The following is a 17,841-nucleotide window of genomic DNA, read 5'->3' on the forward strand; positions in this document are numbered from 1 at the left end:
TCCCCCCTATTCTCACAGCCAGGAAACATGCACAGAGCAGACAGGAGACAGAGCATTTTGCTGGCAGTAGACAGAAATCACAGCATGGCCTAGAGTAGTAAGAAAGTTGGTGAATGGGGAATGGGAGACAATGCAGCGATGCCAGCAGGGTTGTTACAAGTTGTCGCCATCACTCTGAGGTGTCTGGTAACTGTAATTATTTCCTTGCAGTTTAACAGTGAAAGGGCTGTAGCATTGGTATTCGCATGCACAGGGACCCGTTGGTGGCACTGGTGTTAAAATGTACAGGGTCCCATTTGTGACACTGGTATTCAAATGCACAGGGACCCATTTGTGGCACTGGTATTCAAATGAACTCGAGTCTGTAGTTCCATAGTTTCAATAAAGCATTTCAGATGTTGATACATATACTGCAGAACAGTTTTCAATTTCTTGTTTTATAGTATGTACCATTGATGATGAAATATTCAGTCTTTGCAATTTTACTTTTCTGAAATTCTTCCAAATTTTCTTAGGTTCTGAGAGACTCTGCCTCTCCAACCAACATGTGCTTTTTATTTTTATGCACCGTCATATGTCTTGAACCTCCAGCTGTTTTACATTATGACCACTTACATTTCTAGCATTTTGTTAAGCCTGCACCAACTAACTTTCCCCTTCTGATCTGTGGTCTATGTTCTGTCGTGAATAAAATATGGCTATAAGAGATTTCCAAATCATTGCAGTCTTATTTTCTCTCTATTTTACACAGGCTCCCTATTTTTTGCAAGTGGGGTTGCAGATTTTCTCTTGGAGCATTATTATTTTTATAGTCATGAGCATTGTTTGTATCCAGCTATTTAGCTAGAGATTCTGTTAACCCAAAATGAACATGTTCTGCTACTGTGGGACTATAGCTCCCAACATCCACACACACTATATATATATATATATATATATATATATATATATATATATATATATATATATATATATATATATATATATATATAATATATATACACACACACACATATATGGTGTACACCGTGTGACACAAACTTGTGTCTGAGCATGTACAGAACATGCCACAGCTCCTGGGCAGGGGTGGAAGCAAAAGACAATACTGACATTGCAGCAGGAGATCGCCGAGGATATATTTTGTGAGGTAAAATATTGTTTAAAAACAGTCAGTGAAATATTTCACCTCACCAAATGAATCCTCTGTGATCCCCTGCTAAAATGTCAGTATTGTCTTTTGCTTCCTTCCCTGCCCGGGAGATGTAGTATGCTCTAAGAGCATGTAGTATGCTCCGTACACGGTCAGACACAGACAATTTTTAAAATGAACTTTCGTTTGTGGGAAAACCCCTTTAATGTGACCGGCTTCCTCTGCCTGTAGACATGTCGCGCATCTGCTGCCGGGATCAGCCGAATGATTCACTGCAGTGCGACAGTGTTCCGCTGGTGGGTACCGTGCAAGAGGCTGCGTGAGCGTGAGAGTGTGTGGTGCATACGGCGTAGAGTGTGTGTGTTGCAATGGTGTTCCGCTGATGGTGCCGCGCAATAGGTTGGTACCAGCAGCAGTTTCCATACTGAGACATCCATCACTTGGTTGTTCCAATATGGCGGCCGGTGGACTTCCTCCACTTGGAATTCCGGGATATGGTGACATCTGGACAGAACAGGGATATTTGGTTTCGCCGCGTCCGTAACGACCCGCCCTATAAAACTGTCCCATTAGTTAACCTCTTTAGCGATCTCCTTAAAAAATAAAAATAAAAAACAAAGCAAAAAATGATTTATTATCATACCGCCGAACAAAAAGTGAAATAACGCGCGATCAAAAAGACGCATATAAATATCCATAGTACCGCTGAAAACGTCATCTTGTCCCGCAAAAAACGAGACGCCACACAGCGTCATCAGCGAAAAAATAAGTTCTAGCTCGCAGAATAAAGCGATGCTAAAACAATTATTTTTTATATAAAATTGTTTTCATTGCATAAAAGTGCTAAAACATAAAAAAAGACATAAATGAGGTATCGCTCTAACCGCACTGACCCAAAGAATAAAACCGCTTTATAAATTTTACCGCACGCGGAACGAACGGTGTAAATGCACCCCCCAAAAGAAATTCATGAAACGCCGGTTTTTGTTCATTCTGCGTCCCAAAAATCGGAATAAAAAGCGATCAAAAGATGTCACGTGCCTGAAAATGGTACCAATAAAAGCGTCAACTCGTCCCGCAAAAAATAAGACCTCATATGTCTCAGGCTACTTTCACACTTGCTTTTTTTGCAGCGCGTTTTTCCCGCAAAAAAACGCATGGAAAAAACGCATACAAACGCATATAAATGCTGCGTTTTTTTCAAGCATTTTTATGAGCATGCATGAAAAAAACGCAGCGTTTTTATGCGTTTGTATGCGTTTTTAGTGCGTTTTTACCGCGTTTGCGTTTTTTCCAACATTAGTTGGCCCCTCACACTAACCCAAACCATGACTTTACTAACCCTAACCCTGACCCTAACCCTTAACCAAACCATACCCTGACCCTAACCCTTAACCAAACCATACTAACCCTAACCCTTAACCAAACCCTACCCTAACCCTAAACCCTAACTAACCCTAAACCCTAACCCTTAACCAAACCATACTAACCCTAACTATAACCCAAACCCCTAAATTCCATTGTCTATCTAATGGTCAACAAAAAAACGCATGCGCAAAAAAACGCATACATGAGCATGGCAATGTGCACATATCCGCACCCATAGACTTATAATGGGTGTCTTGCTGTAAAAAAAACGCATTGCGCGCACATGCGTTTTTTTTTTAGGCAAGTCGGACGCCCAAAAAATGCAACAGGATGCATTTTGTGCGCCCGAGCGCACGCCACAAAAAAACGCATGCACGGAAAAACGCATACAAACGCATGTGTATGCGCACATAAGCGCATCCCATGCAAAATATAGGGAAAAACGCATGCGTTTTTTAGCGCTAAAATCCAGCGCAAAAAAACGCAAGTGTGAAACCAGCCTCAGTGGGTCAAAATATGGAAAAATTATAGCTCTCAATATGTGGTGATGCAAAAACTATTTTTACAATGAAAAGCGTCTTTTAGCGTGTGACATCTGCCAAATATAAAAACCCACTATAAATAGTAAATCAAACCCCCCGTTATCACCCCCTTAGTTAGGGAAAAATAATAAAATTTAAAAAATGTATTTATTTCCATTTTCCCATTAGGGTTAGGGCTAGGGCTGAGATTAGGGTTAGGGGTGTTTTGGGGTTACGGTTGGAGTTAGAATTGGGGGGTTTCCACTGTTTGGGCACATCAGGTGCTCTCCAAACGCAACATGGCATCTGATCTCAATTCCAGCCAATTCTGCGTTGGAAAAAGTCAAACGTTGCTCCTTCCCTTCCAAGCTCTGCCATGCGCCCAAACAGTGTTTTACCCCCGCATATAGGGTATCAGCCTACTCAGAACAAATTGCAAAACAACTTTTGGGGTCCAATTTCTCCTGTTACCCTTAGGAAAATAAAAAATTGGGGGCAAAAATATCATTTTTGTGGAAAAAAAATGATTTTTTTATTTTCACGCCCGGGCATTATGAAATTCTGTGAAGCCCTTGGGAGTTCAAAGTGCTCACCACACATCTAGATAAGTTCCTTAGGGCGTCTAGTTTCCAAAATGGTGTCATTTGTGGGGGGTTTCCACTGTTTAGGTACATCTGGGGCTCTCCAAAGGCAACATGACACCAGCAGACCATTCCATCAAAGTCTGCAATCCAAAACGTCACTACTTCCCTTCCGAGCCCTGACATGTGCTCATACAGTAGTTTTCTCCCACATATGGGGTATCAGCGTACTCAGGACAAATTGGACAACAACTTTGGGGTCCAATTTCTCCTGGTACCCTTGGGAAAATAAAAAAATTGGGGACTAAATGATCATGTTTGTGGAAAAATACGATTTTTTTATTTTCACGCCTGGGCATTATAAACTTCTGTGAAGCACTGGGGGGGTTCAAAGTGCTCACCACACATCTAGATAAGTTCCTTGGGAGGTCTAGTTTCCAAAATGGTGTCATTTGTGGTGGGTTTCCGCTGTTTTGGTACATCAGGGGCTTTCCAAACGCGACATGGTGTCCGATCTCAATTCCAGCCAAAAACGTCAAATGGCGCTGCTTCCCTTCCGAGCTCTGCCATGCGCCCAAGTAGTCGTTTACACCCACATATGGGGTATCAGCGTACTCAGGACAAATTGCACAATAACTTTTAGGGTCCTGTTACCTTTGGGAAAATAAAAATTGGGGGTGAAAAGATCATTTTTGTGGAAAAAATATGATTTTTTAATTGTACGGCTGTACGTTATAAACTTCTGTGAAGCCCTTGTGGGTTCAAAGTTCTCACCACATATCTAGATAAGTTCCTTGGGGGGTCTAGTTTCCAAAATGGGGTCACTTGTGGGGGGTTTCCACTGTTTAGGTACATCAGGGGCTCTCCAAACGTGACATGGCGTCCGATCTGAATTCCAGCCAATTTTGCATTGAAAAAGTCAAACGGCGCTCCTTCCCTTCTGAGCTCTGCCATGCACCGAAACAGTGGTTCCCCCCCACATATCAGGTATCAGCGTACTCAGGACAAATTGCACAATAACTTTTGCAGTCAAATTTCTCCTGTTACCCTTGGTAAAATAAAAAAAATTGAACCTGAAGTATTTTTTTTGTGAAAAAAGTTAAATGTTCATTTTTTTTTTTAAATATTCAAAAAATTCCTGTGAAGCACCTGATGGGTTAATAAACTTCTTTAATGTGGTTTTGAGCACCTTAAGGGGTGCAGTTTTTAGAATGGTGTCACTTTTGGGTATTTTCTATCATATAGACCCCTCAAAGTGGCTTCAAATGTGATGTGGTCCATAAAAATAAAATGGTGTTGTAAAAATGAGAAATCGCTGGTCAACTTTTAACCCTTATAACTTCCTAACGAAAAAAAATTTTGGTTCCAAAATTGTGCTGATGTAAAGTAAACATATGGGAATTGTTATTTATTAAGGTTTTTGTGTGCCGTATCTCTGTGATTTAAGGGCATAAAAATTCAAAGTTGGAAAATTGTGAAATTTTCGCCAAAATTCCGTTTTTTTTCACAAATACAAGTTATTTGAATGAAATTTTACTACTAACATGAAGTACAATATGTCACGAGAAAACAATGTCAGAATCACCGAGATCCTTGGAAGCGTTTCAGAGTTATTACCTCATATTTTGACAGTGGTCAGAATTGTAAAAATTGGCCCGGGAGTTAACGTGCAAACCACCCTTGGTAGTGAAGGGGTTAAGGGGGGGTATGGAGAACAGATGTGGGATGATGTCTTTTTAGAGCGTTATATTAGTATACATAAGCATTAACCAAGAGTGGCTCCAAAACCAAGAGGAGGTGCAAATCTCTCCCTCATAGCTTTTCTCTGAAGGATCCGTTCCTGATCTAAAATACTGCCATGTAAAAGTATCCTAAAGTGTGCTTTACACAAAGATTAATAAGACGGGACATATGAAAGGCAAGGCAGTTTGTGTCGTAAACTATAAACAGTGTCATAACCTCGAACACTTGGGCATATTGTGTGTGGTGTTGTGAAACTCTTGGCTCCTGCCCAGCAAGCATGTGGCTGTCAAAGTTCATGGGAGTTTCACAAGCGCCTGCACCTTTAAGAGCCAGGATGTGGCTTTGCAGTGTTTGAAGTGTGACTCTGCAGGGAACAGCTGAGGCTTCAGAGGGTGGTGGAAGGAGAGTGTCCAGCAGAAGGTGTTGCTGAAGGCTGACCTATGGAAAAGGCTGCCCCGTCCTGCTAAGTTTATACAAATGTGGCTTTCTTTCCTTATGTGGCAAAGGGGGAAAAAAAAGTCGAAAAGGCAGCTGTGAGGTTAGTAGCTCGTTGTGGTGAGGGAGACGAAGCTATGACAGGCACTGTCAGCATGAGCACACAGCGGCTGGGACTGCCTGTCGAATGCAGCACAGCTCCTGGCGTCTACAAGTAAGTCCTTCTATAGTAGCAGCCTCTGGTGGTTTCCTTCCTGATCTCTGTACCTCTACTTCTGTCCTTAACGTGAAGCTGGTGTCTAGTATGTGTCATGGCCGAGCATTAGCTAGTGGGACCCATATATAACTTTCCCTGTTATGTGAGCTCAGGCAGTCTTTCTGCTGTGGCATTTCAGACGGATCTCCGTACATGTTGTCTCCATGTTCTCAATTTGTGTTTGTGCCATTCTAGGTTAAATACCTTTGGCTAAGAGATTTCTCCGCCGATGGGGTTGCCCTTTAACTGCTTTGTTTTTATCATGGAGCTAGATGTTTAGTCGTTCTGGATTCCTCATAAACAAAAGGTGGCAAACGCTTGGCTCACCAAGAAAAATTTGACTCTTTACATATTCATGTCATCAGTGGGAGGGGGACGGTCGTAGGAACATGTTTTGTCAGAGGTTATGAATTCGCTGCTTTTTCTCCTTAAGTGACTTGTTTGAAAGCAATGGAAAATGTTGTACAATACATCCATGGTCGCCATCCATGTGTATGTGTGCATGCGGACCACAAAGACTTCAGTTACTTCAATATTTAATCTTAGATTTATTAATATTTTATGTAAGTTATCGGTGTCCTATTGTAAGTAGAAGATCAAATCTGTGTTTCCGTTTTATAAGAACACAAGGATGAAAGCTAATTATCTGCACCAGTGCAACCATTATCTATATAATGTATATATATTTTAGGGTGACCTTGTTAGCTGTAAGTGGCAGTGTATTTTCCCACATTTCTTGACTTAATGTGTTTTTATTCCTTTTTTTCTTACAGAAAAAGAGGAAAGTGTCTCAAATGGTGAAGATGAAAGAGATCCCAAAGTTGCCTATTTTGTGGAAACGCCATATGGATACCAGATAGACCTGGACTTTGTGAAGTATGTTGAGGACATACAAAAGGGGAACACCCTGAAGAAAATTAATCTTTTAAAGAAGCACAAGTTGGGCTCCCATTTTTCAGAGGATAAGACCGAAACATGCCAGGGAATTGGATGGCCCTCCACAGAGTCTCTTTCATCCTCTAACAGTGATGACAATAAGCGCTCACCTTCATTAATTGCTAGGCGACATACTGTTTCTGGTTCTGCCAGGTCATCTGCTTCACAAGAAGCCTCTCCAAGCTTTTTAGCCATTCCTGAAAACAAACCATTAGCACCACTGTCCCCTCATCTGCCCAAACACAATTTTCATGTTACAAAAACACTAATGGAAACTCGACGAAGGCTGGAACAAGAAAAAGTCATGCAGGTAGCTTCTTCTTTAACCGATGTACGCAGGCCCAGGTTGGCAAGTTTTGGGGGAATGGGCTCCACTGGTTCCCTTTCATCGTTCACATCTACTGCCCAGCAGCTTCAAAATGGATACCAAGTTAATGGTGATTATAGTGCTTTCTTTGCCTCCTCGTTAGGAAGCTCCATTCGTCACAGTCCACTGAGTTCAGGGGTAGCAACACCAGTGACAAATGTCAGTCCCATGCACCTTCAACATATCAGGGAGCAGATGGCTGTGGCACTTAAACGTCTGAAAGAACTGGAGGAACAGGTAAAAACCATTCCTATACTTCAAGTAAAGATTTCAGTATTACAGGAAGAAAAAAGACAACTGATGTCAGAAATTAAAAACCAAAAAGTTAGTACCCAGAATGATACCACAGGTTTCCGTAAAAGATCCTACAGCGCAGGGAATGCTGCTGGCTTTGAATCAATACGGACTACTGTTAAAACTGGTGGGGAATTACATATAGATTCTGAAGAGGAGATGGACACTCCTGAACAAAATACTCACACACTTAAGGAATTCAGACAACTGACGGCTGAGATGCAGGCTTTAGAAAAGAAAATCCAAGATAGCAGTTTTGAAGCTTACTGTTCCTCACAGTCTAAGGAGAGGAAATCTAAAGAAAAATGTGGTCGCTCTGTTGCTGTTGGTTCTGATGAAAACATGAATGATGTGGTTGTGTATTATAAATCTGCCAAGCCCACGAGAGAGATCTCTGTGGGTGCTGAAATTTGTGTTAGAAGCACTGGAGTGGGGGTAACTGAGGAGATGCTTGGGGTAACTACTGATGTTGAAAGAGAAGTTGAACTCCAACAGCAAACAATTGAAGCACTTAAAGATAAAATCTACCGCCTTGAAACAGATTTGAGAGAAACAACCTATGAAATGGAAATGACTAAATTAAAGCTGGAGATACGGGCAGCAGGATCAAGGAAAGGATTAGACAAAGCAGTGATGGCTCAGCCCTTAACGTGCAGTAGGATGGTTGAAGCTGTAGTAGAAACCAGGGACCAAAACCATGGAGAATATTTAGATGTAGTTGACTCTTCTGTTGGAAGCTGCTTGCAAACATGCAGCATCGGAGTTTCCTGTAGCCCTTTGCTTCAAAATGCAGCTGTGGGCCCTGATTTCCCAATGAATCACTGGATTGTAAAGGAGAGCGTAGAGACTTGTGACATGGGTGTGGAGCAGGAGCTTAAGATGTGTGATAAATGTGTTGGCGTGGACCAGACCATTTCTGAAACTGGGCTGTATGTACAGCATGTAAATGAGCTGTCCCAAGACAAGGTGATAGTTAAGGATATGAAATCCGTTGCATGTGGAGATTGTTCTGTGGATGTGATAATTAAACCATTATTGGATTATTTTTCACGTGGTGTCAATACAGAACTTGTTACCAAAATGGACTCTGCCATTAATGTGGCTCCTTGGACTACAAGCCAGCAAACAAACACAGAATTTGAGGTCTCAAACCAAACCACCAACACAGAGGTGCCAGGTCTTGTTGATGCAAGTACAAATACTGCCTACAGTATGTACAGCAAACATACCAACACAGAAAGCGTGGAATTGCGCTCAGTAGCTATAGGAGATGGTAAAGTAAAGGAAATCGATGCCATGCCAAAAACGCGTTCTATTGGATTATGTACGTCTGATTCCGATTTTGAACAACTTAACTCAATCAGAAAAACCAAAGATTTTGGTGTAGGTCAAATAAATGTCTTTGATAACTTTCTGATTGGAGTCAAGTCACGTAGTATAGCCTGTGGACCTAGTGAGCCTGAACCCTTTTCTTCTGACACCAAATCTGTTCCTGTTGAAGTGTCTTTCCCTGTAGTAAAGGAAAATGTGTCGCATGTTGATTCTCCACCTATAGACCATTATATTGAGCGAGTGCAGAAGCTGCTACAAGAACAGCAGATGCTCCTTGCCGAAAATTACACTGAGCTTGCCGAAACCTTCGGTGAACCATATTCTCAGATTGGGACTCTTAATTCTCAGCTTATCAGTACCATCTCATCCATTAACTCTGTTATGAAGTGTGGCAGTAATGAAGATTTGCAGACTTTAGGACTACAAAAGAAAAGCTTGGAGCTGAATTTATATCCAGGTAAGATCGTTTCTGGCATATCAAGATTGAGTAATAGTTGCTGTATAAGATGACATTTCAATGTACTATGTCCATTCTGTACTTGGCTAAAAAATCTTATTCCCGTTGTCCTATAGAGCTTTAATTTAGGTTTTATTCTCTACAGGTATTCCATTGGTAGCACAGAATGTTATGTAAGTTACTATACACACTGAAAGAGAACTGGAATATATCTAAACTGTAATTAAAATTGGGATAATTTGACTGGGGCCTTTCAGTACTGGGTCTAGTCATTCTATTAGAAGCACTACCTTTCGGCTATAAGAGACTTCACAAACTTATCCCAGAGCTGGATGTTTTGCATGTCAATGAGAACTTTTCTGAGCAAGAGAACTTAAGATGGGAATATCTGTTTAGGAATATGAAAATTGAACAAAATAACCCAACTATCAACACGACGATGCTCTGATCTGCCCCATATGAATCATGATAACCACACAGCACTCAACCGCTTTCATTTTCTGAGACTTTTAGCGAAAGCCAAGTACAGTGGCTGGTTTTCTGCTGACTCTCAGTGAATGGATTTGTGGCACGCACATACATCCGTCGTTATAATTTGTCCGGGAATTTCAGACCTCTGTTTTTAGGGATTGGTGGGGTCCTATGAAAAGGTGATGGGAGTAACCTTTTATATGTCTAGTAAACTAGACATTACTTATGAAAATTATTTTGAAACTAAGCATCATTCACAGACCACATTATATATTCTCTACAAATAGTCTGACTGCTCAATTTACCAAACAAAACAGAAATAATCTATTCATCTTTATTAGGATTTATCGCCTAAAAATAAAATTTTAAAAATGAGGAGCATCACTCATATCAAAAGAGGCCACTAGGTCTGATTGTAATACATTACAGCAGTGGCTAGTAGTACTAGAGAACATATTGTAGACATAACCCATACTGTTCCAAATAATCCTGTACAGAGCCTAAAATGATAAGATTCTCGGAATGTAGGGTTTCAACACTAGTAGCCACTTGGATACACACAGGATTTTTAAATCAAATCGGCATAAAGTAAATTGTCCATCATAAACTTTACAGCTCCAAAACAAAACCGGGTTTTCTTCAGTACAAATGAATAATATAAACAGTCCTTTCTTCAGGCGCAATGAAACAAAGTAAATTGCAGCAGCCTCACCAATCTCTGTATTCCAGACAGTAGCAGCCCAAGCAGTTTAAACACTATCACTAAACAAACGCACCTCTGTTCAGCTACAGCACAACGCCACACTGCTGAGCTAACCCAGCTGCTGTTATTAGGCCTGTTTGCTCCAGGCTGCATTATGGAAAATACCTTTTTCACCCAGACTCTTTTTGTTTCTCTTAAATCCTGGACCCCAAATCAAGTTCAGTTAGCCCCCTCAATAGCCTATTGATACAGATTTTGCACTACCAAGGCGAACCACCTCGGTGGCACATACAGTATCTGCCATTCAGGGCATCCTGCTTTCTTACAAGGAACATTCCACTGAAAGAGATTTTTAAATGTTTTTTTTTGTTTTTAAATCAGATTCTTTTAAGTAAACATTTTTTCAAATAATTACAACCATGGGGAAGATCTGCCCGAATAAATCACATCCAAATACAGAAAATATTGACCACCCCAACACTCCCTTCCGAAACACAAGTCCTGTAACTGTTTTTATATAGGGATATTAAAGCATATCTTCTGTATACCATATTGACATTTCCATATATGCCAATAAGGCAAATTGTAATACCTCTGAGTCAAAGTGTAAACAAAAGTGATTTGCCATCTAGCGAGTGTCCATTATTTATAAATGTCTGATGGCCACTAGAACAGGTATCGCACTCATTTGTTCCTTTGGGATCTCGCCCTGAAGTGTCATGGTAAAGCATGGCTGCTACTTCTCTTTTTGATGTCTATGGGGCTGACAGCATTGGCCAAATAAGAGCACATATCTGAAGCAGCAGCAGTCATGTCGGACAATTCTTCTCCATTTAATCCGGAGTCTTATGCGGTTGCTGAAGTAGATATGCGGTTTGGATTGATTTTACGAAGTAGCATAATGTAGTTTATCTATGCCATTCTAAGCTAATGTTCAGCACTTCAGAATTGAAACCAGCAAAACCTGACTGGATTAAAATTATGTTCTAGTGAGTCAGATCCTCAGATTAGAGCACAATGTGGCTGGTAAAGTGAGGCCTAGTGCCATATTACGAACAGTCAGCATTATTAACTTTAGTAATTTTAGTTTTTTAATTATAGTATATAATGTGCATTAACAGGAATACCATATATATTTAGATAATAAAATTTAAATATTCAAATGCACGAGACAGGAATACTACATAAGATAAGATATAAGAAAACTAGCTACTGCAATAACAAATAGGTAAGATCCCTACTACAATACGACATAAGCTCCCGACTATAACAAGACGTAGGGGAGCGCCCCTCCGCTAATGAGTTAACTGGGATGTCCAAGGGTATGATGTTGATGACCTATCCTTAGGGTCAGGGGTGGACAAAAACATAAGAAGGCCTCAGTGCAAGCACAGTATATGGGCCCTTAGCAGTCTAATAGCTCATCATAATGCACTATATCACCTGCTTTAGAGATGGAAGTGGGCCAGTTTACCGCTTGGGCCCCTGTGCCACTGCACAGGTTCCACCAATGGGATGCCTGCTCCTTTTTTACGGTAGGCTGTCAATATCAGATCAGTGATTGTGTTACACTGGACACACAGAATAGAAAACAGTTCATTAGTCTGAGAGTGAATGGAGCTGGAGCAACACAGTTCTGTTTACTGGCAAGTAGCCATTCCCGAGAACTGCAGCAAATCTCCTATTGAAGTTCGGTCGGGAACTGAGCTGCAGTTCTCAGCAACAGCCGCTACATAAGGACCAGAGCTGTTCTGTTTATGCTCCATTCACTGTTTAAATCAGTCTAGTGCTGAAAACAGCTGATCTATGGGAGTGACAGGTGTACGGCCCCAAGTGATCTGATATCGATAACTGCTACCCTCAGGGTGGGTTACAAATATAGACCTAATATACCACTGTAAGTTAGGTAATCAATAACAAACTCTCCTGCTCCTTCGAACATGCCTGTACTCAGGAGGTTAAGACATTTGGACATGCCTTAATGCCCAGATGAACCCACAAGGGCAGGAAGCTTTGATATACAGCTGGGCTTCCAAGGCAACAAAACAGCTTTGGAGAAAGTTCTGATCCCATATGTTCAAAAGGAACCATCTGTTAGGGCAGCATCAACTACAGCCTCGCGGCACGATTGCAGCCTGATATAATATTCTCTGGAACATGACAGCATTTCATAGACAACCTACCTTGAGGACCTGACCGCAGACCATAACCCTAGATTAGACTAGTCCAGCTTAGGCCCTGGCCGACTCTTCCAAGCACCACTCCAGGTGACTGACAGATATATTCCACACGTGTACAAAGGGGGACAAATGTCAATCACTTCTAGCAATGCTGGGGAGAGCCAACCGGGGTCTGCTCCAGACTAATCTCCTTCTTGGCCGGCCAGATCTCATACAGCCTGGCTTTGATTCATGCTGCCTGCAGTTTGGGCAGCTTGAATCATGTGAACAGTTCCCTTTATACTAAATAATAGCCTTTCTCTAGCTTCTAAGAGATTAAGGATATTAATAGTTTTCAATAGTTTAAAACATCTCACAATATAGAGGATTGAGATACCATAGTTTAAAATAGAATGCATGCGCTTCCCATGGCTTCCTATGAGTTCACTGCTTTAATTGATCTCTTCTACAAGTAGGATACCAGGTCCCATATATAGCACCTTCGCTATACTAATTTTCACACATCCTTTGGCCACTGCAGACCGGTGACGGCTATATCCATTATAGCAATGCTCCCTTACAAAATAATATTTGAGCTGACCTCACGTCTATACAATGTTCTTACAAAACCCTTTGCATCTTTTTGATGCTGCAATCCTGGAAGGAAGTTTCAGCAGTATGTGATCCGCTTTAGCTGATAAACATTAACCGCTAAGATATCTGTACAGCCAGCAATTTACCTATATTGTAGACTGTATAAAGACAAATTCTCACAAAATTAGGACAGAAGAGCTTATCCAGTCTTCTGTAAGTAAAGCTTGAAGGGCATGTATTAATACAGGATATAAAATAAAATACCTGATATTAGAGGGGTTGTCTCATATTAAAAAACAAACAAATTTTTTTTAAAGGGGCTTCCTCTGCTTCTTCACCAGGAGCACACCGCTCCTCTGCCTCCTGGCTTCCTGCCTTCTGGGGGTGGTGTGCTCCTGTTTGACTGACAGTTCCAACCATCAGTATTGTTGAACCTGAACTGTGCACACTCGATGCTGCTGTTTGTGGCAGACTTTCCTCTGCAGCACCTGAAGAACACACAGTAACACTGATATTGTGCAGGATCAGGAGCTAGCGATCATACCAGCTTCAGCGCCACGCTTACAAGCTCTGAGAATGGTAGACAACCCACAGTAAACAATAAAAAAATTTTAAAAATCCCTCCATTGATGTGCAGTGCTAACGTCCCTCAGTCCGACTCTGCTTCGTTGCACCGTAGTAGAACGTTCAATCCACATAGTGTTCCATTCTTCTCAGCAGTAGGGTCCTTTCTACAGAGGATCATGTACTGCCAAGAATGATGATGCTTTGTGCAGCACAAAAAATCATTTCATCTGACAAATGAGATTTTTGCTTTTTCTTCTAGTGATCGGCAGCCCCGTTACACTGCACGATTATCATGAATGAAACATGTTTTCCTAAGAATGCTCCATCTTGAGAATTGTGCAGTGTCAATGGACGTGAAGGACGGGGAGGGCTTTCAATATCAAGTAAATTTCCAAAGTTGCTTGTTTTAACAAGACTCTATTGGAATAGCACTCGTATAAAACTTGAATTGCCTAATATGAAAATGTAAACTTAAAGGGTATATCCAGGACTTAATAAAAAACAAAAAAATGTATCTAAGCGCTAACAGGCAGGTAATTGCAACTTACCTGCCTGTTCACAGGGACGTTGTTCGTCGGCAGTGAGCGGTCACAGACCGCTCCTGCCAGGGATTCGGAAGCCTCTGCTGACGTCAAGTCGGAGACTTCTTTTCCGCTCCACTCTCAGGACTTCCTTGGTCATTTTGATTGACAGCCGGATCCCCGCTGCCTAACTGGGGGAGCCGGATATCAGTCAGAATGACCTCGGTAGTCCCGTCGCATCAGAACAGGCAGCTGAATCCCGGGCAGGAGTGCCCACCACAACAGGCAGGTAAGATGCAGTTACCCAAGCAAAATCCTGTATAGAAAAGAAATACCAAAAATAAACATTAATCATTACCAATAAATGCCATACACGCAATATATAACCCAAAAAAATAGTATTGAAAAAATAAGTAAAAAATAACACTTTATTAAAAAAAAAATATATATATATTTTTTTACACATATATATATCATGATTACGCAACATATCATAATGAAAGCATGAAATCATGAGACAAATAAGCGAAATATGAAATCACAATGTATGCAGGGGGCGGGGTATGTCAGCTTAATTGGCAAAAAAGTTTTTTCCAAACAATTTTATACAATTATTTTTGTGGCTTTCTGTACTTTATTTATTTAGATATATAATAAGGTGCATATTGTAAAGGAAAGTATACCGTATATACTCGTGTATAAGCAGACCCCCCCTAATTTTGCGACAAAAAACTGAGAAAACTTATTGACTTGCGTATAAGCCTAGGGTTAATGGTGGTCCAATAAGATGCTCCATAGATACCACCCATATGCTGCTCCATAAGATGCTCCATAAATACCCCCCATATGCTGCTGCACAAGGGTTAATGCTGCTCCATAAATACCCCCCATAATATGCTGCTGCACAAGGGTTAATGCTGCCCCATAAGATGCTCCATAAGTACCCCCCATAATATGCTGCTGCACAAGGGTTAATTCTGCCCCATAAGATGCTCCATAAATACCCCTTATTTGCTGCTGCAATAGAAAAAAAATGACACTCACCTCTCCATCGCTGGGGGCCAGGTGCCGGTGTCTTGAGCCCCTAGCACCGGAGATATTTACCAGTCCCTGTTCCATCGCCGTCCACCACTGTGTCTCCCAGCTCTCTGCAGTGACATCAGAGGGCGCACACTGACTACGTCATCGCTCCCTCTGCCGTCACAGCAGGAGAACCCGGAGACACAGCGGTGGACGGCGATGGAACCGGGACAGGTGAATATTACTCTGCCCTGTCACACTCACCCCCTCCTGGCGCAAGGTCTTCTCTGCAGCCCCTGCTTCTCCATCGGTCGTCTGCTTCCTGCATTCAGCTGGTCACGTGGTACCGCTCATTAAACTCATAAATATGCGCATATTCATGAGTTTAATGAGCGGTACCACGTGAACGCAGGAAGCAGACGGCAGAGGGAGAAGCGCGGGCTGCAGAGATGTGCCAGGAGTTGTGAGTATGATCTCTGACCCCCCCCACACCCTCTGGTATATGACTCACGTATAAGCCGAGAGGGGGACTTTCAGCCCTAAAAAATGGGCTGAAAATCTCGGCTTATACACGAGTATATACGGTATATCTGTATGAGTAACAAGGTGACTTATATAGTGCATTAGGGATATAAATGATTAAATAAACTTGAGGTAAATAAATTGCTTAATTTGTAGATAATCAAAATAAATTCATAATAGAATTAAATCATGATCTCCAAATCAAGTGCCTATTGAAAAAAAACCTCATGATCCATGTGATCAGCATTACACCATAAAGGAAACCAATGAGAATCCATGATAGAACCCCAATACCAACCAAATTGACACACATCTGCCCCCACACACCACTCCAACGCATGTTTCGCTTCCGCTTCATCACCAGTGGTTCTCAGCCTTGGCACCGTCCAGGTTGAAAACTGTTTATCCCCCAGATATGGATTACGGTATGGGACAGAATGACGAACAGGTATGGTATATTGTTGTTTTATTATTTTAGTTTTATTGCAGGAGATCGAGGGCTTCGGTGGAATTAGGCGAGGTTGTAAGTATGGTGTAATTAAGATTATTAAAGGAGTCTGTGTCATTCTTTCAATAAAATGACTTTTTTTCTTGGGTCTTTTTTTTCTTACAATGTGACTATGGGGTTAGTAATGGGGGCGTCTTATTGACACCTCTCCATTACTAACCTCGGGGCATGATGTAACCTGACAATACAAAGGTGACATCAACCCCACAAATATAAACCCCACTAGCCACCGCTACAGGGCAAGTGCGAAGAGCCCGAGCAAAGTGCCAGAATAACGTGCCTTTTCTGGGCAGCTGCTGGCTGTTATTTTTAGGCTGAGAATACCAGCCCCCAACTGTGTGCTTTAGCAACGTTGGTTGTCAAAAATGGGGGGGGACCCCATGCTGTTTTTTTAAATTAAAATAATTAAAAAAAATTGCATGGGGACCCCTCTATTCTTGATAACTAGCCAAGCTGACAGCTGAGGGTTGCAGCCCCCAGCTGTGAGTTTTGCCTGGCTGGTTAGCAAAAATACAGGGGAACCCACGCCGTTTTTTAAAATGTATTAATTTACAGAGCAGAAGCAGCCGATGAATACTCCCATCCGCCGCTGTTACTCTCACTGTTAATAGCAGCAGCAGGTATTGGATGATGGGAGTTGTAGACCCATCAGCTGACACCAGTGGCAGGAGGTAAAGTTTATACCTCCGATCACAGCTGAGCGCTTACGCTGTCTTTTCACAGCGTGGAAACCGCGGCTGTCTGACCGGCGGGGATGATTTCACCGCCCATTAGAAGCGGTGTTTGATTTGAGGTCATGCACATGACAGCACGACAAACTCTGGATTTTGGGCCACCCATTCAAGTGAATGGGGTCCGGGTACTGCTCTGGTACCCGAAACCTGAACTTTTTGTAACTGTTCAGCCGGACCCGAACATCCAGGTGTCTCCCATCTCAAGTCCTCACCATAAGATTCAGTGTCAGAAGTATACAAAAGAGCATCTAAACAAGCCTGATGCATTTTTGAAAAAAGTCCTGTGGACTGCTGATGTTAAATAGAACTCTTTGGCCACAATGATCAAAGAAAAGAAAGAAAAGGGCACAGAATTTCAGGAAAAGAATGTCTTGCCAACAATTAAGCATGGGGGTGGATCAATCATGCTTTGGGGGTGTGTTGCAGTCAATGCCATGATGAACATTTCACGAGTAGACGGAAGAATGAATTCAATGAAATTTCAATAACTTCTTGATGCAAACATTGTCCGTCTGCAAAAAAAAGTTGAAGTTGAAAAGAGTATGGCTTCTACAAAAGCATAATGATCCTAAACATGTCAAAATCTACAGTAGACTACCTGA

General features: G+C 41.7%; 1 protein-coding gene across 2 annotated transcripts in view; it reads left to right on the plus strand.

The window, feature by feature from the left end:
- Window positions 1–17,841, plus strand: part of KANK1 (KN motif and ankyrin repeat domains 1) — a 122,742-nt gene that overhangs the window by 65,365 nt on the left and 39,536 nt on the right. For both annotated transcript variants that reach the window (XM_073554126.1, XR_012222065.1), the window contains one exon: window positions 6,828–9,440. In XM_073554126.1, coding sequence (XP_073410227.1) covers window positions 6,828–9,440 — 2,613 coding nt within the window. Of the gene's footprint in view, window positions 1–6,827; window positions 9,441–17,841 lie in introns of those variants that run through there.

The sequence above is a fragment of the Dendrobates tinctorius genome, unplaced genomic scaffold (genome assembly GCF_039654945.1).
Source record: "Dendrobates tinctorius isolate UK_male_01 unplaced genomic scaffold, ASM3965494v1 ptg000207l, whole genome shotgun sequence".
Classification (NCBI taxonomy): Eukaryota; Metazoa; Chordata; class Amphibia; order Anura; family Dendrobatidae; genus Dendrobates; species Dendrobates tinctorius.